The sequence below is a fragment of the Capra hircus genome, chromosome 5 (assembly GCF_001704415.2).
Source record: "Capra hircus breed San Clemente chromosome 5, ASM170441v1, whole genome shotgun sequence".
Taxonomy (NCBI): Eukaryota; Metazoa; Chordata; class Mammalia; order Artiodactyla; family Bovidae; genus Capra; species Capra hircus.
This window is the reverse complement of record NC_030812.1, coordinates 10225440-10244752: the sequence shown is the minus strand read 5'-3', so window position 1 is coordinate 10244752 and position 19313 is coordinate 10225440. Positions and strand designations below refer to the sequence as shown.

Sequence of the window (19313 nt, the reverse complement as noted above, 5' to 3'; positions counted from 1 at the left end):
TGGCTCAGCTGGAAAAGAATCTGCCTGCAATGCGAGAGACCTGGGTTCAATCCCTGGGTTGGGATGATCCCCTGGAGAAGGCAAAGGCTACCCACTCCAGTATTCTGGCCTAAAGCAGAGAGTCAGACACAACTGAGCGACCTTCACTTTCAGTCTTATTATGGGTGACTCTACTGTTATGCTTTTTTCCCTCATCTGATTGTGTGTTCAGAAAAGAAGCATGTCTTATTTTTCTTGTCAGTTTTAGTGCCAAGTATGCAAAGTGATGGATGGATGGATGAATTATTTATTTAATTAATTAATAATCTGATGGCAGGGATATGGGTACTTCCTGGAGTTAATCACGTAGGAATTGAAAATCTCTGCATGTAACGTCTCAGTGGCTTTTCAGTGAGTTATTGGCCACAGCAACAGAGGTAGAAGAGATCCCTGTAAATATTTTTTAAATGGCCTTCATCTTATCATTTTCTCTTGACAGTACAAAACTGTGCTGGGAATTTAAAAGCTATGGTTATAAATGACTATGTTTCTTGATATATATCATCAGGTGAAAGAGAAGCATTTAAGCTAATTGTTGTTGAAAAACTCTTCTGGTGCTAAGAGACAGCTAGGTGGGTACATGATCAGACTTTCATTTTCAGAAGATAACTTTATGAATCCTATGAAGTGGCTGGAGGAGAATAAGTGATTCCAGTTGGAGAGAGGACAGATGATGTTGAGGGTCCACAATAATGCAACGGCAGTAACGTGGAGAGAGCTTGTTCATTCATTTATAAATATGATATGAAGCATTTGTTTACTGTTTTACACCAGACTCTGAGGATGCAGTGGTGAATAAGCCCAATTAAATTCTTACGCTCAAGGAGATTATAGACAAGTAGAGAAGATGCACACAAATCAGATCATCATAATAATAAATGTAAAAATGCAGGTTTGATAAATTTGAAATGAGAAAAGAAAAACTGAAAAAAAGCCTCTCAGAGGTAAAATTGACAGAACTCCTTTCGTTATTAGGGTATCAGAATATATAAAAGACCTGCTTCCTGCTCTTCTTTTTTGAAAGAATATTCAGACTAATTTGTGTAACAGAAATAACATAGGAGAAATACCACTGAGGAAGACGTATTATGTGACAAATGGTGTGGAAAGATTTAAATGACCTTTTACCAAAAGATGAGATCAAAAAACTACGAATTGTAAATTCTGGTTTTGCAATAAATTCCACTTACTTTTCATAGTCACTGTTTAATTGGAATAGTGGTGCTTTTGATAAGATACAGTTTACTCCATGTCTCTCTACATTTTGATTTTTTTTTTCATTCAGATGTTGCCAGAGCAATTGAATTACTGGAAAAACTACAGGAATCTGGAGAAGTACCAGTGCACAAGCTACAATCCCTCAAAAAAGTGCTTCAGAGTGAGTTTTGTACTGCTATTCGAGAGGTATGGGACTAATATTTTTATAACTATATTCTGCTTTATGCCTTCTGAATAGAAAGCATGTCTTTTCCACACAAACAGTTGAACTAGTTAAGAATGTAACTGCATCTTACGCTTTCTGTTTTTAACTGCTTAGACAGATGATAAAATATAATTTAGTCTGCTAAATTCCAAAATTAGATTCAGTTAGGATTTATGCATTCATGTAAAACCAAATGTTGAGCTTATGGTACCCATGAAGTGACTATTTCAGTGGGTGACTCTGACACATAGTCTAAACTTTTTAGTAGTCACTTGAAGTCGTCTGGAAATTCAGGTAGAAGTAGTCATCATTAATGGGGACTGAGGTTTTCTTAACACTCGACTAAATCTTTTTCAGGTAAATCTGAAAGAGTAACTCACTACTGACTAAACTTATAGTTATCTGAAAATTACTGTCTAGTGCAGTAATGGGAACAGGCTGATATGCTCTTCAACAAATCTTTGTAATGCTTTCCTGTTAATGATTTTTAAAAGCCTGAGGTAGAATAACTATGTTTAAAATGACTGTTTGCATTTTTTATTAATTTGTGGTGAAATTGACTAGTCAGTTAATGAATTTCACTGGTTATAAGATAGTTCACTTAAGGTGTATACTCTACAATGCTTTCTTCAGTAAGCCCATCACCTCTTCCACATTTATTTAGCACATAAAGTACATATATGCAGCATTATTTATCCTGCCCGAAGTCCTCAATATTGAATTACGTACTGTCATCCTTTCCAAAGTCAGTTGAACCCAATGGCTGCCAAGAGAGTCTGTGCAGCAGAGGGCATGCAATCTCTCAGAGATGCTTGTATCAACCTTCCTCTTAAAAAAAATTTTTTTTTTACATAAATGCATTGCTATATTTATATGTTTATTTTGGGCTGCGCTGAGTCTTTGTTGCTGGTGGACTTTAGTTGTGGAGAGTGGGCTCTATTCTCTAGCTGTGGTTTGTGGGTTTCTCTTGTTTGTAGTGACTTCTCTTGATTGTAGTGACTTCTCTTGTTGTGAAGCATAAGTTCTCAGGGTGCTGGCTTCATTAGTTGCAGACAAAGGCTCAGGAGTGTGACGTGCTGCCTCTCGGGTATGTGGACTTCAGCAGCTGTGGCGCAAGGGTTCACAAGCTGTGGCCCGCGAACGCTAGAGCGTGCCGGCTCCAGTAATCCTGGCACGCAGACTGAGTGGCTGTGACTCGCAGGCTCCTGTGCGCCAGCCAGTAGTGGCGCGTGGGCTCCCTTGCTCCATAGCATGTGGGATCTTCCCAAACCAGGGACTGAACCTGCATCCCCCGCATTGGTAGGCAGATTCTTATCCACTGTACCATGAAGGAAGTCCTCAGCCTTCCACTTTGTGACTATACTTGTGGTTAATGCATGTTCTCTGCCTGAACAGCGCTAGTTTCTGAGTTGTCGCTAAGTAGAAAGCCTCATGTGACCAACATTAAGATACACAAAACCTCTCTCACTGCGTGTTTAAGCCACGCCTACCCAATGAGGTAACTATTTGAATTTTGCTAGGATTTGACTTCGACAGTGCTTGTGCTAAATCTTTACTACGTGAGGTTGTTAACCACTTAATTTGTGTTTACAGTGAATGCAGTTTAAGGAAGTAGCCATAATTCTATCTCTACGTTTTAATCTGTGAATTTTACCAAAGACTAAAAGAAAATTTCTCCAAGTGTATGAATTCTTGGCCATCCACTGCTCAGTGGGAAAGGTATAAGGTACATAGAAACCCCATGGGTCTGCCAGAGTCACTCTGTAGACTAAGGCCACATCCCCTATACACTCTTTTCTTCCTTCACAGAGTGCTACTCCCCTGTGATCTGGTGGCTGACTTTCCATCTTATTCTGTCCCCTTTCTACTTTCTACAGAATTAAGTAAAGAATAGTATCCATTAAATATATATATCTCTTTGCTCACAGGGAATTTGATTTGTGATCCATGTAAAGTCTCTACTTTTACGGAACTTAAATTCTAGTGCAAGAATGATGATTAATAAATATATAATACAATGTCAGAAAATGGCACTATGGAGAGAAATGAAGCAGGATTAGGGGAGTATGGGTAGGACTCTCTTAAATTAGAGTGGTCAGAAAATAATTGAAGTCACGGAACAAATCACACAGGTATTGGAGGGGATAGTGTTCCAGGCAGAGCAAACCACAAGTGAAAAAATTCAGAGACAAGAATTATCTTAATCCATGGAAGCAACAGTCCAAAAGCTGGCTATTCCTTCAGTGAAATAAGAAAGGTAGGCTTCCTAGAGGCAGCTGCTGCTGCTGCTGCTAAGTCGCTTCAGTCGTGTCTGACTCTGTGCGACCCCATAGATGGCAGCCCACCAGGCTTCCCTGCTCCTGGGCTAGGGAGCAGGAAACACAAGGCCTCACAGGCCATGGTTAGAACACTGGATTCTGTCCTAAGCATGATAGGAAGCCCTTGGAGCATTTTGACCTCACCTGCTCAGCTTTTAAAAAATGCTTTTCTGACTGCTGAGAATACATGGGTCCGTGCAAGAGTAGAAACAAAGAGATCAGTAGTAAGGTAATGAGCAGTTCAGGAGATGAGCTGATGGCAGCCTGGATGAAGGTGGCGACAGTGCAAGTTGTAGGGAGTTGTCAGATTCAGTATCTATGGTTTTGAGAATAAAGACAATAGGAATTGACATACAGAATATATGAATGAGGGAAGTCTCAACGGAGTCTTACATTTGGACCTGAACAGTTGGATCAATGTGATGTAACGAGATGGGAATCCTCGAGGGTGGACGAGGTTTGGAGGAGACTATACAAGCACTCTCTTCTGGATATAGCAAACTGATGATTCTTTTCAGAAGTCCACCTAGGGATGTCTGGTAGACATCTAAGTCTGAAGCTTAGGGGAGAAGCTGATGCTTGAGGTATAAATGGAGTGCAGAAACCTGGTCAAATAAACACACCGGCCTTTTTCTTTAAAGAGTTTGCTAAGGAAAGAGAAGATTCGAGTAAAAAAAAGAAAAATGTAAAGAAATGTGAAGCCATTGTATAGATATTATAAATACATCTTACAAACTCTGTGGTAAAGTATGCTATCATTAGTGGTCCTTGGAATTTATAACTGATGTATAAGCAGTTCAGAAGTTTTAGAAGGAGGAGAAAAAAGATGATATAATTTATCTACCTTATATTTTATAAATTTCACTAATAAAATTAGTTTATATTCACATTACTGTCCTTAGTAATAATTTCAAAGGCAATACATGTGATATAAACATTGATTTGGTCCCTTCTTCTCAGCTAACATTTCATAGTAGTTGCATGGTGTTGTTTATATTTAAGTTTGGAATTTTTATTATCCTCATAGTATTTTTAAGTTAACCATATGAAGTAATGGTAAAAGTAGCCAGTGTGTATACAACAATTCTGAATCATAGAATAACATTGTGACCTCATCTAGTGAAAGTTCTTCAGTAAAATATAAGATATGAATGCATGTTGATGGATAGGTAAATCCACAAACGAATAAAGAAAAGTACAACTAAGAAGTATGATATAAGATGCTAACTACCTGAAAATTAGCTTTAATTTTACTCCTGGTCTCTTCAGTTTTGACTGTTATGCTGGAGGGAAACCGCTGAAGTGTGGGTTTCTTACTCATAATAGGAATAATACTCAGAGTCTCTCTGATTAAATTATTTGAGTTTTCAGAAATATTTGCCAGTTAATACTTTCCAGTATGAAAGTTATAAATGTTGTCATCACAGGAGGAGAAAAGAACTAGAACTATAGAGGCATCATTCTTTTTAAAATTTATTCATTTTCTGGTTGTGTTGGGGTTCTGTTGCTGTGTGCGGGTTTTCTCTGGTTGCAGTGAGTGGAAGCTACTCTTTATTATGGTAGACAGGCTTCTCATTGTGGTGGCTTCTCGTTGTGGAGCACAGACTCTAGGCTTCAGTAGCTGTGGCACTCAGGCTTAGTAGTTGTGGCTTGCGGACTCTAGAGTGTGGGCTCAGTAGTTGTGGTACATGGGCTTAACTGCTCTGCAGTATGTGGATTTTCTTGGACCAGGGATCGAACCCATGCCTCTTGCACTGGCAGATGGATTCCTGTCTGTTGTGCCACCAGGGAAGTCTGAGGCATCATTCTTAGTTGCATTCACTGGAGCAAAAATAGGCACAGGTCACACCATTGCCAACAAGACTGTAAAACCCAAATTATGCTTAAAAAGAAAGCGGAATAACCTATTGCAGTTTTTTGTAGGTTTTTTTGTTCCCATACATAAGTGTTAATAGTAATTATTATCTTATGTTGAAACAATCCCATATTTTGCTTTACCATCAGATAAAGCAACCGAGATAGCATATTAAAAAGCAGAGACATTACTTTGCCAACAAAGGTCCATCTAGTCAAGGCTATGGTTTTTCCAGTGGTCATGTATGGATGTGAGAGTTGGACTGTGAAGAAGGCTGAGTGCCGAAGAATTGATGCTTTTGAACTGTGGTGTTGGAGAAGACTCTTGAGAGTCCCTTGGACTGTAAGGAGATCCAACCAGTCCATTCTGAAGGAGATCAGCCCTGGGATTTCTTTGGAAGGAATGATGCTAAAGCTGAAACTCCAGTACTTTGGCCACCTCATGCAAAGAGTTGGCTCATTGGAAAAGGCTCTGATGCTGGGAGGGATTGGGGACAGGAGGAGAAGGGGTCGACAGAGGATGAGATGCCAGGATGGCATTACCGACTCGATGGACGTGAGTTTGAGTGAACTCCGGGAGTTGGTGATGGACAGAGAGGCCTGGCGTGCTGTGATTCATGGGGTCGCAAAGGGTCGGACACAACTGAGCAACTGAACTGAGCTGAACTAAACTGAAAAGCCACTTAATCAGCTTCTGGCATATGTGCAGCAATTATATGGGGAGAATAATTTAATGAAATTTAATTTTTTATGAAAATGGATGATTAAAAGAGATTACATGTTTTTTCTGCTTAAGTAATTTTATTTAGTCTGTAAAAAAGACTGAAAAGGTTTTGTTGCAATCAGTACTGAAATAAGAGCATCTGTATATACAACACATAAAGCACTGATCTATTAATAAATGAGTTACACCTGAATGACAGTCCATGCAGAGCTTTATTCATAGAATACATAGTGGTTGGCAATGCTTATCTTGATTGTGTCTTTTTGCTCAGTGATTTTAAAAGGACTGATTGATAATTTGCTTGTACCTATTCAGGACAGGTAATTTTGGAGTACATGACAGAAAAATGGAGTGACGGGTGATGCCTCTTTTCCAAAGTGAAAGGCACTGGCTGACAAAGAAAGTTCATACAAAGTTTAGAATGAGAGGTGAAATTTATAAATTTATTCTCCTTACATTCCCAGCAAAAACTATTTCTGTGACTTTAAGTGGCTTTCTGAAGTTTTAGTTGATCCCTGTGTTAATTAACTTGAGTGATCCAAACTTAAATATTAAAATATAGGGGAAAATAAGGATTGAAATAAAAGGATTATTAAATGTTGATTTTTTGATAAGAGAATTTTCTAAGATAATTCAAATGCAGTTCAGATAGCTCAATTGGCAAGATATGGACTTTGCCCCAGCACTTGTATTCAAGTAAGAAATCAATAGAATAGGAATGGTCAGGATACCCAAAATTTCTTTCTGAAACTAAAATGATTAAAAAAACAAACAAACAGAATAGCCATCTATTTGTACCATTATCTTCCAAGTTTTAAGGCGTTTAGGCTTTTTTTAACCTGCTCTTCAGAGTCCTGTGCTTATTGACCTGGTGTATGCAGACTGTGGTGAGCACTCACTCCCACCATTATGCCTGTCACTTGCTCGTTTGCACCAAATACACAGAACCGAATGACATAGTCACCAAAGACCGCCTTCCTTGGGCGATCGCCAGATGGTACGTGTTAGTAACTTCTAATGTAGTACAACTATAGAACAAGAAAATGAAACTGAGTCTGCATAGCCTCTATCATTCTGTGATGGTGGATCACTGAAAAACACTGTAGTTCTCTTGTCCTTCCTAGCCCATGATGCAGTTGGACTTCCCCATCCTCCTCTAAGCTCCGTGGGGTTATGGGAACCGCTTAGGCTAAGGAAATGTGAGTAGAACTTATGTGTGCCATTTCCTCCTGGAAGCCTTTGAGTCAGTGCAATATTTGCTATGTCCCCTTCCCTTTTCAATGTGACCTAGTGGACATGAGTTTGCGCAAACTCTGGGAGATAGTGAAGGATAGGGAAGCTTGATGTGCTGCAGTTCGTGGGTTTGCATAGAGTTGGACACAATTTAGTGACTGAACAACAACAAAGTGATGTTTTCTGTGATAATCAATCATCCTGGATTACAGAGTGAGAAAATGAGAAATACAGGGTTAGCCAACTCTTAATGAACATATCGGCTCAGCAAAAAAATAAATCTTTGCTACTCTATGCCCCCAAGACGTTGGGGTTATCATACCATAGCAATACCCAGCTATCCTGATTGATACTAAAACAGTTACAAAGCCAAATTTACCTTGGCAAAAGGCTATAAGCTTTTATCAGCCCTTTCACTGCTATAAAACAAAGTTAATTTTTAAAAGCTAGGTTGTATGTTTAGTAAGCAGTGATAAATTGTTTTGAAACTACGTAAAACTGGTATCTGATATAAGGACCAATGCACATTAGGTGTCTCATACATTTGATCATATTTTGTTTGCTTCTAGCTCCCATTTGCTCTTACACTCTTTTTTTTTTCTTCCTTAGCATGGAGCTTACTAACCTTCCAACACCACCTCCCACCCCATCTAACTCCCACTGCCATGTATTAAATTGAGCCATTGCATCCTAATTCCACAATCACATGGGTCATAGCATCATGACACAAGTGCTTGTTCTTGATGCTCTTTTGTTCATCTCAATTTACTGTGTGAATAAAAACACAAACAGCAAACATAATTACCTTTATGAGAAGGCTAATGACTGGTCATATAATAGCGTATAGATTTCTAATTATCTTAAGAAAACATATCCTCACATCGGTAGTGACGAGGTGAGATGAAACAAGGACACACAGAAGGAGAAAGAAGAGTTGCAGAAAGGGAGAGTGAGAGGAATGAAGGAAGAAAGGCAGGGAGGGAGGCTGGTTGATGTTAATCATGGCATAGTGTGCTATAATGGAGAGACAGGAGGAACATTACATGGAGTCAGAAAGAACACTGACAGTGCGTTCAGACAAGCTGGATCCAGATCCTTGCTTGGCCAATTAGAATCTTGGGCAATTTACTTAAACTCTGTGATCTTGGTTTTGTTTAGCTTTTCTTTTCTTTTTTTTTTTTTTACGTAAAATAAGATAACTTTCTAGGACTGTTGGGAGGATTAGATCAAATAAGATTTTAAAAAAAACTCCAAAATACATTGACTAATATATCTAGCTAAAAGAGGAAGTATTTAGGAAATGGTGCCCATTTTGGTGAAAAGTTTAGTGGTTTTAGTGATAATACAAAATTTTAATGTGTTTTAATAGAAACATTAGTTACAAATTTAGAGAATAATAGTTCTATAGTTATCAATCATCCAAATAAATTTAGAATTTTGTTTCTTAGGAGGAGGATCCACATTTTAAGTAAAATGTTGACAGTCTAGTAGTGTTAGAATAAACAAATATAGTAAGGAATCTGGAAGCTTTGCCATATGATGAGAAGTTAATAACAACAGGGGTTATTTGGTCATATTTCAGGTTACTTTAGAACAAGAGCTTTTAACTTAATGTAATATACAGACGCTGGTGGCTCAGATGGTAAAGAATCTGCCTGCAGTTCAGGAGACCCAGTTTCGATCCCTGGGTCAGGAAGATCCCCTGGAGAAGGGAATGGCAACCCTCTCCAGTATTCTTGCCTGGAAAATCCTGTTGACTGAGGAGCCTGGCAAGCCACAGTCCATGCTGTCGTAAAGAGCTGGACACAGCTGAATGACTAATACATACCATATATAGGCTTCATGTTGTAGATGAAGAACAACTATATATATTTTTATTTCTTTCCTTTTATTGGCAAACATTTTATGGCAAAATATGTTTTTAAAGTTTTACTTCAAATATGAATAGAGTGGCATGGATTCATTGTATAAATTTATCATCCTTGTTATACAATGGCATCTTGAATAGCATTATACTCATCAGAATTAACAAAAATGTATCTGAAATTATATTTATGCATATCTTTTGTTTGTACTGGACTCAGCATAAGTTGGCAGATGACAAAGAAAAGAAAGCTTGGTCGCTCTTACATTTCCTTTGATTTTGTTTGCATTGCTAAATATGATGGGGCACAAAAGGCAAACATTTTTTTGTGAAAAGTTTCCTGCCAATGAAAGCATGAAGTCAAGGAAGCTTTTTTCTGAGCATCTTGAAAGTACATTACACATTATAGAATTTTTCATTTTTTTACAGAAAAAGCTCAGCTTTTAAAAAGTGAAAATTTAACTAAGACTTCTGTTTTTCCCAGTGTATCTTGACACATTTCCAAGCAAAAAGAAACCACTGAATAATTGGAAAAAGCTTGATCAAATAATGTACTCTAAAATGTTTGAAGTGGTGGGTTTCTCAGAAAAACAACAAAAAAATTTAAAGAGTGCCTCTGTTCACTTCACCTAATTCTGAACTTTGACATTTTGCTAATATTTTGTAGCCAGTTATGGTGAAAATAATAGCTGTACATTTCCATTTGGCATGCAATTGGGTGAAAACTTGATTGTTTCAGTGAAGTTCTGATTTTTATCTGTCTCATGAATGCTGATACCCTAATGTGTGTGTGTTATATACCCCATATGATGTTTTCAAGGCCAGTTGTTCAAAAAGTGAAAAGCTTCTTTGTCAAGCGGAGTTTCTAATGGGAGAAACTGTTTGACACCGTGTGCGCCTGTGGAGTGCATATGAAGTTTCTGGGTCCAGCATCCAGCTTGCTTGCTCTGGTGAAGACAGGCATTCCCACTTTCTTCATAGAGACTTACTTCTTTTAACATCAGGGTGAATTAGTGTCACAGACTCTGACAATTATCCTAAAAGATGCCTGGCCTTCCCTGCTCTGTGGAAAGTGGTCCAGTAATTTCACAGCTCTAGCCTGGAATGTATATTTTCAAGTTTTTATTTAGGAATGGAGCAAAATGTTTTCTTTTTATTTGACAAAAGATTCTTGGCTTTCCAGAAGATAAGTGTTAATATGCTTGGTTGAACTTGGGTCAGAAATTTCGATGTTTATTTTTCTAAGTAAAGGATTGCTTTATCTTAGCAAAGTGTGACGAGAGACGCTCATTCATGGCTGGATTTTCTTGTAGCGATATTAGGGCATAAGAAGGAGGCTGTAGTCCCTAGATTCCAGGTTTGCTGATCTTATTGTGGTTACTGTTGGAAACAGCTGACATTTTGGCGGGAGAGATTTAGAGCTGAAAATTTGTGACGTTTCCACTGCTGAAAGGGTATCTGTGAGGGGAAGGGAGTTGAAAAGCAGAAAGGCTGTCAGTATATCCACAGGGAAGATCTGCAACAGCTGGAAAGCCTGCAAAACTCTTTTAAAGGTTACTTCTGCTTAGATGATTTAAATGAAAAAAGGATTCAAATGTCATTCTTTGCTGACAGAGGCCTCGTTGCTGATGCCAGCCTTTCCAAAAATAACATCATTTGACCTGAGGATAAAGGCTTTGCCAGAACCTGATTCAACCTGAAGTGTGTTAGAGAAAGCTCAGGTGTCAATAGAAGTCCTACTCTGCCCTGATGAAGGATTTAACCCATTGCAATGAAACTGATCTGAACTGCAGCTTTGAGCACTTACTGCTATGAGAACAGACACCAATGGATCGAAAATAAAAATGACCTAAATATTTGTAAAAGATCAGTCCAAATTTTCCCTTTTTCTAAACAAATAAAGCAGCCTTCTTATTGAAGCATACTTTAAGTAGACACAAAGTTTTCCTATTTTATATGAATTGTTTAATTTGAAATTATATTTTCCAGGAAACGATTAATTAAAAAAAAAGAATCATAGTATCGTTTGTGAAGTGATTCAGTGTTAAAGGCAAAACAATGGCATGAACATTTACACACCTGTTTTTCTTGGGATAACACCATATTCTTCATTAGACTCTCAAAAGGGTCTATGATATGTCCCCCCACCTCACTCCTCAAAAAATGAAGAAAACTCCCTAATAAAGAGTGATGGTATCAGTTGAGAAATACTACATGACTGGCTCATCTGACTTAAGGTCCCTTCAATTCTATGAATCCATACATAGTTATGTAGCAAGTAATTAATGTTTTCCTTGGTGTAGATTATATGGAATTATGTAAAGTTGAGCATGTATGCGTGGTAGGAATATGAGACTATGTGAGATTCTGTATCAGTTTAATATGGGAAAGACAGATACCATGAAAATTTTTAAACTGATAAAAACAGTAACATGTGTCCACATTTGACTGAGGTTTTTGGAGAACCTAATCTATTAATATTATTTTATCACAGGAAATTGCAAAAGCAATGAGAAACAGAATTTGTAAACTACAGTTATAGTTCTATTCTTGCAGCAGAGAGAAGACACATTTTAAACAATGTGAAGAGTGTTTATAGCATCAACATGTCACTTTCTGGTGGCAAGAACAGGGTCTGTGTGGCAGGAACCATTTTAGACTATGATTGCACTAATGGGTCATTGATCTTACAGATATCTAAACAGACCCTTACAAATCATCTGTAATGACTCTGAAGGCTGTTAGCATCACTGTTGGGTAAATATTCAGCTCCATCCTTTCTATTTGCTACTACAAATGATAAAATAAACAGTACATATTTCCCAAAACTTGTAATTACATGTAATACTTACACAGTAGTTCAAAATAATAGAGTCTTCAGAGAAGTTGTGTTTTATATCAGTCAGATAAACTGAACATTTCTGTCTTCTGTTGAGATCATAGGACTGGAAATCAGAACTTCTATTTTTGGCACCAATGATCATAACTTTTTTTTCTCAGTGAGCAAATCATTTAACCTTTCCTTGCTTCAATATTACCAACACATTTAGAGACAAGTCCATTTGTACAGGCCATCTAAAATGAATGTTAAGTTACAAATCAGTGTTTTTAACAAGACTGCTGTTATCCCCAAGTATGATTTGCACACAGAAAAGGGAATGAAATTAGTATCACTTATAATTCAAACCGAAATCAGATTGACTATATTCTTTGTAGCCAAAGATGGAGAAGCTCTATACAGTCAGCAAAAACAAGACTGGGAGCTGACTGTGGCTCAGGTCATGAAATCCTTATTACCAAATTCAGACTTAAATTGAAGAAAGTAGGGAAAACCACTAGACCCATTCAGGTATGACCTAAATCAAATCCCATATGATTATACTGTGAAAGTCAGAAATAGATTTAAGGGACTAGATCTGATAGAGTGCCTGATGAACTATGGACGGAGGTTCATGACATTGTACAGGAGACAGGGATCAAGACCATCCCCATGGAAAAGAAATACAAAAAAGCAAAATGGCTGTCTGGGGAGGTCTTACAATTAGCTGTGTAAAGAAGAGAAGCAAAAAGTAAAGGAGAAAAGGAAAGATATAAACATCTGAATGCATAATTCGAAAGAATAGCAAGAAGAGATAAGAAAGCCTTCTTCAGCGATCAATGCAAAGAAATAGAGGAAAAGAAAAGAATGGGAAAGACTAGAGATCTCTTCAAGAAAATTAGAGATACCAAGGGAACATTTCATGCAAAGATGGGCTCGATAAAGGAGAGGAATGGTATGGACCTAACAGAAGCAGAAGATATTAAGAAAAGAGGTGGCAAGAATACACAGAAGAATTGTACAAAAAAGATCTTCATGACCAAGATAATCACGATGGTGTGATTGCTCACCTAGAGCCAGACATCCTGGAATGTGAAGTCAAGTGGGCCTTAGAAAGCATCAACAGGAACAAAGCTAGTGGAGGTGATGGCATTCCAGTTGAGCTATTTCAAATCCTGAAAGATGATGCTGTGAAAGTGCTGCACTCAATATACCAGCACATTTGGAAAACTCAGCAGTGGCCACAGGACTGGAAAAGGTTAGTTTTCATTCCAATCCCAAAGAAAGGCAATGCCAGAGAATGCTCTAAGTACCGCACAATTGTACTCATCTCACACACTAGTAAAGTAATGCTCAAAATTCTCCAAGCCAGCCTTCAGCAATACGTGAACTGTGAGCGTCCAGATGTTCAAGCTGGTTTTAGAAAAGGCAGAGGAACCAGAGATCAAATTGCCAACATCCACTGGATCATGGAAAAAGCAAGAGAGTTCCAGAAAAACATCTATTTCTGCTTTATTGACTATGCCAAAGCCTTTTGACTGTGTGGATCACAATAAACTGTGGAAAATTCTGAAAGAGATGGGAATACCAGACCACCTGACCTGCCTCTAGAGAAACCTATATGCAGGTCAGGAAGCAACAGTTAGAACTGGATATGGAACAACAGACTGGTTCCAAATAGGAAAAGGAGTACGTCAAGGCTGTGTATTGTCACCCTGCTTATTTAACTTCTATGCAGAGTACCTCATGAGAAACGCTGGACTGGAAGAAGCACAAGCTGGGATCCAGATTGCCGGGAGAAATATCAATAACCTCAGATATGCAGATGACACCACCCTTATGGCAGAAAGTGAAGAGGAACTCAAAAGCCTCTTGATGAAAGTGAAAGAGGAGAGTGAAAAAGTTGGCTTAAAGCTCAACATTCAGAAAACGAAGATCATGGCATATGGCCCCATCACTTCATGGGAAATAGATGGGGAAACAGTGGAAACAGTGACAGACTTTATTTTTCTGGGCTGCAAAATCACTGCAGATGGTGACTGCAGCCATGAAATTAAAAGACACTTACTCCTTGGAAGAAAAGTTATGACCAACCTGGACAGCATATTAAAAAGCAGAGATTACTTTGCCAACAAAGGTCCATCTAGTCAAGGCTATGGTTTTTCCAGTGGTCATGTATGGATGTGAGAGTTAGACTATTTAGAAAGCTGAGTGCTGAAGAATTGATGCTTTTGAGCTGTGGTGTTGGAGAGTCCCTTGGACTGCAAGGAGATCCAACCAGTCCATTCTGAAGGAGATCAGCCCTGGGATTTCTTTGGAAGGAATGATGCTAAAGCTGAAACTCCAGTACTTTGGCCACCTCATGTGAAGAGCTGACTCACTGGAAAAGACTCTGATGCTGGGAGGGATTGGGGGCAGGAGGAGAAGGGGATGACAAAGGATGAGATGGCTGGATGGCATCACCGACTCGATGGACGTGAGTTTGAGTGAACTCCGGAGATGGTGATGGACAGGGAGGCCTGGCGTGCTGCGATTCATGGGGTCACAAAGAGTCGGACACAACTGAGCAACTGAACTGATAAATCAAATATATGCTAGGCAATTACTAACTTACTCTCTCTCTCCCTTTTTTCCTTCCTTCTTTTTTTCCTTTCATACAAGATTTAGGGCTGAAAACTGACCACTGCATCTTGTATGCATAATTCCCTTGATTTTTATATAGTCTGAGTGCTTGTGTTTACTTCTGAATCACCTTTATTTTAATATTATGTGCTTAAAATGTTTTACAAAGGTATCATGCTGATGAAATCTTTGGGAATATATTCTTCTCCACTTAAAGTGAAAGTGTTAGTCACTCAGTCATGTCCAGCTCTTTGCAAATCCATAGACTGTAGCCTGCCAGGCTCCTCTGTCCATGGAATTCTCCAGGCAAGAATACTGGAGTGGGTTGCCATTCCCTTCTCCAGGGGATAATATCATAGGGCTGAGTTCAGGCTCTTTCGTGTGTATTGCTGTAATTCCCTTGTTTTGACTGCCGTGTGATCGTCCATTGTGTAAATGTTTGTTCACTCTCTCATTGGTGAGGATGTGAGTTATTCCTACTTTTTCACTTATGATCAGTGGTGCTGCTATTAACATACATGTATTCATTAGATGATTAAGACTTTTCATGGATATATGTGTAGATATAGAGTTTCTGGATCATAAGGTATACAAAGTTTTTAAGAGAGAACACCAGTTTTTAAACTTGGTTGCTCCAATTTATACCGCAAATGCAATATAGAAACTGTGTACTCACCTTACCTCTAATCCTTGGCATATGAAACATTTGAGTTTTTACCAATTGAATATACTAAAATGGGATCTCATTGCAGTCATCATTTGCACTTAAATTGATCACTGAATTGTTGAGTATCCCTTCTTTTGATTATTGGTGATGTATGTTTCTTTATCTGTGAAACATCGGTTTATGTATTTTCCTATTAGTTTGTGCTTTTATATATGTATGTATATATACATATATATTTAGTATGTTCTTGTTTTCAGTTCTTTCCTGGTATATATAGTGAATATATTCTGCTACTTTGTATCTTATCTTTAAGATGTCTTAAAATTGTTAATTTTTAAATATTCATATTGATCATTTTTTAAATAATCAGTGCTTTTTTGGTATATTACCCCAGGTTTTAAAAGATATTGTACCTGTATTTTCTATTAAAAGTTAAACTTTTATTTTAAAAATTTGTGTCCTTAGTGTGAGGCAGGAATCCAGTGTTTTTAATCTGTAAAGATGACTTTATTTTCAGCTCTATTTATTAAATAATTCATGGTTTCCTCTGATTTATTGCATCATTATATACCAAAAACTATACACGTGGATCTGTTTCTGGTTTTTCTGATTAATTGGTCAGTTTATCTATCTCTGCATTATTTCCCTATTTGCTCATTGGGAGATCCAAGGTAATGAATATTGGAGGTGGGGAAAACAGGGAATGAGGAATAGTTTTAATTCTATCTAGTTTTGATTCTAGCTTTTGTGTGTGTGTAAAAGTAAATTAATAAGAGCAAGCCATTCATGGATCAGTGGACAATGATGAGTATATGCCATAAATTAAAGGTTATGATAATTCCAATTCTGATCTTTGCACCTGAGGTCCAAGTAGGGAAGAGAAAAAGAAAGCACACAGCCAAATGTTCTCAGAGAATGGTTTCACACTCACGATTTGAGGATCTCTTTCTATTTCTTTCATCAACGTTAATTAAGATTTTAACTAAAGTCTTACTAGAATGAAGTAAGAGAATGTCCGTTTCAATCATCACAGTATAATTATCATCTAGTATATAATGTGTGCCAAATAATGAGTGCTTATAATTATTTGTTGAGTACATGAAGAAATTCATTAAGATGGCTTATCTTCATTTGTAGATAAACATATATTTGATTTTCATAAGTCTTGAATTTCAAATAGGATGCTGAGTTCTTACAAATCCCAGGTAGAACATGTGTTTCTTACCTTTAGGAAGTTATAAACTTCTTTGTGATTCTGATGATTGTGAATCTGGTAAAATTATGTGCGATTTTTTTCCAAAAATACGTAAATGTGCAAATTTTTTTTTTTTTTTTAGTTCAGAGGCTGATAAATCCTGTATAACTGATCCATTTGGCATCTTGATTTTTTTTAATCTCTTAATTTTACAGATGAGAAAATAAGATCTGTAAAGTTTACATTGTCTTTCAAGCTAGTTAGAGCCTGAATTAGTATAGAATCAAATTTCATGATTCCTAGTCTGATCTGGTTTCACTTGTTGTGAACAGTGGCAAAAACAGAATATTCTGAAATGTGGAAACAGTGAAACGTTTGTTTCACTACTTACTGGTAATGAGCTAAAATAATTGGAAAATTGCATCATGATTCCATTTCCATAATTCCTCTTCATATCATGTTCCATGTATGCCAACAGCATTATTTAAAATTTTTGCTTCCAGTTATTTTCTTTGCTTCATTTAGCATGAGACAATGCATGGTGTTTCATAATGCATTATATCATATATTTATTATACAAATTTCCAGAAGGCAGTGTAAAAATTTAGTTACTAATCTTGGCATGCTGCTGCTGCTGCTGCTAAGTCGCTTCAGTCGTGTCCGACTCTGTGTGACCCCATAGACGGCAGCCCACCAGGCTCCCCCGTCCCTGGGATTCTCCAGGCAAGAACACTGGACTGGGTTGCCATTTCCTTCTCCAATGCATGAAAGTGAAAAGTGAAAGTGAAGTCGCTCAGTCATGTCTGACTCTCAGCGACCCTATGGACTGCAGCCTACCAGGCTCCTCTGTCCATGGGATTTTCCAGGCAAGAGTACTGGAGTGGGGTGCCATTGGCATTATATCACCAAAATGGCTATGACATCCCCAGAAAATTTGAGTCCCTTCTGGAATAACTTAGGGTTTTGGGGGAACTATAGCTAATTTATAATAATATTAGTTTCAGGTGCACAACATAGTGATTTGATATTTTTATAGATTATACTCCAAAGTTATAAAATATTGGCTATATTCCCAGTGCTATATATTGTACTACAATCTTGTAACTTATTTATTTTATGCCTTCTATAAAATTGTATATCTTAATCCCCTTCACCTATATTTCACCTTACCCAACCTCTCTACCTTCTGGTAACCACTAATTTGTTTTCTAGATCTGTGAGTCTGCTTCTGTTTTAATTTAGTGTTTTTAAGATCAAGCTTTAGAAAGTATTTAAGGATATATCACACATATGTGTGTCTATTCAAATGTGTCCATGCTGCTGCTGCTGCAAAGTCGCTTCAGTTGTATCAGATTCTGTGTGACCCCATAGATGGCAGCCCACCAGGCTTCCCCGTCCCTGGGATTCCCCAGGCAAGAACACTGGAGTGGGTTGCCATTTCCTTCTCCAATGCATGAAAGTGAAAAGTGAAAGTGAAGTTGCTCAGTCGTGTCCGACTCTTCGCTACCCCATGGACTACAGCCTACCAGGCTTCTCTGTCCATGGTATTTTCCAGGCAAGAGTACTGGAGTGGAGTGCTATTGCCTTCTCCGATTGTGTTCATAGTCCTTTTCTAAGTTAGCGTGCATGTGTGTGCTAAGTTGCTTCAGTCGTGTCCACTCTTTGTAACCTTATGGACTGTAGCCACCCAGGCTCCTCCATGTATGGGATTCTTCAGGCAAGAGTACTGGAGTGGGTTGCCATGCCTCCTATAGGGGATTTCCCTGACCCAGGGATTGAACCTGTGTCTCCTGCGGCTCCTGTATTGCAGGCAGATTCTTTACTGCTGAACCACTGGGGAAGCCTCAGCTCTACATACAGGGAAGCCATTTCAACCAATAGCCACAACTTTAGGGAGAAGGCTTGCTTTCCTAGATAAAGAGAAAAGAAACCTGTTACCAGTAATCTTATCTTCCAGAACTACATTGTATCCTCATGTGCGCCTGTTAGTCATAAGAGACCCCTAATATTTATTAAGCCTGGTACTTGAAAACGTTTGAATTGCGTTTTCTCTCTGCTGCTGTTTCCCATAAATCAGCAGTAGCACATCCCAGACTTGGCTGACTGGCTTAAGTCCAGCCAAAAATTCCGTTGCTCTCCATTCCCAAATTGCCAGCAACTGGAGGTGAAATCACAACATCTAATCCTACCAGTTAATAAGCAAGAAACAGCAGTCATATTAATCAATTAATTAATAATTTTTATTGAAGCATAGTTGCTTTCAATGTTGATGTTAGTTTCGGCTGTGTAGTAAAATGATTCCATTATATGTACATAGATATCTATTTTTTTCCTATTCATTTCCCTTGTAGATTATTATAAAACACTGAGTATAGTTCCCTGTGCTATAGAGCAGATGCTTGTTGGGTATCTATTTTACATCAAGTAGTGTATATAATTTAACCCCAAACTCCTAATTTATCCCTCCCCTGTTCCCTTCCCCTTTGGTAGTCATGTTTGTTTTCTCTGTCTCTAGGTCTGTTGCTGATGGCAGTGTTTTTTTTGACAGCAGTCATT

At 38.0% G+C, this 19313-nt stretch overlaps 1 protein-coding gene across 3 annotated transcripts in view; it reads left to right on the top strand.

Annotated features, from left to right (window-relative positions):
• LIN7A (lin-7 homolog A, crumbs cell polarity complex component) overlaps window positions 1-19313 on the top strand; it is a 159120-nt gene that overhangs the window by 48333 nt on the left and 91474 nt on the right. For all 3 annotated transcript variants that reach the window (XM_018047602.1, XM_018047604.1, XM_018047603.1), the window contains exon 2: window positions 1325-1443. In XM_018047602.1, the coding sequence (XP_017903091.1) occupies window positions 1325-1443 (119 nt within the window). The remainder of the gene's footprint in view (window positions 1-1324; window positions 1444-19313) is intronic.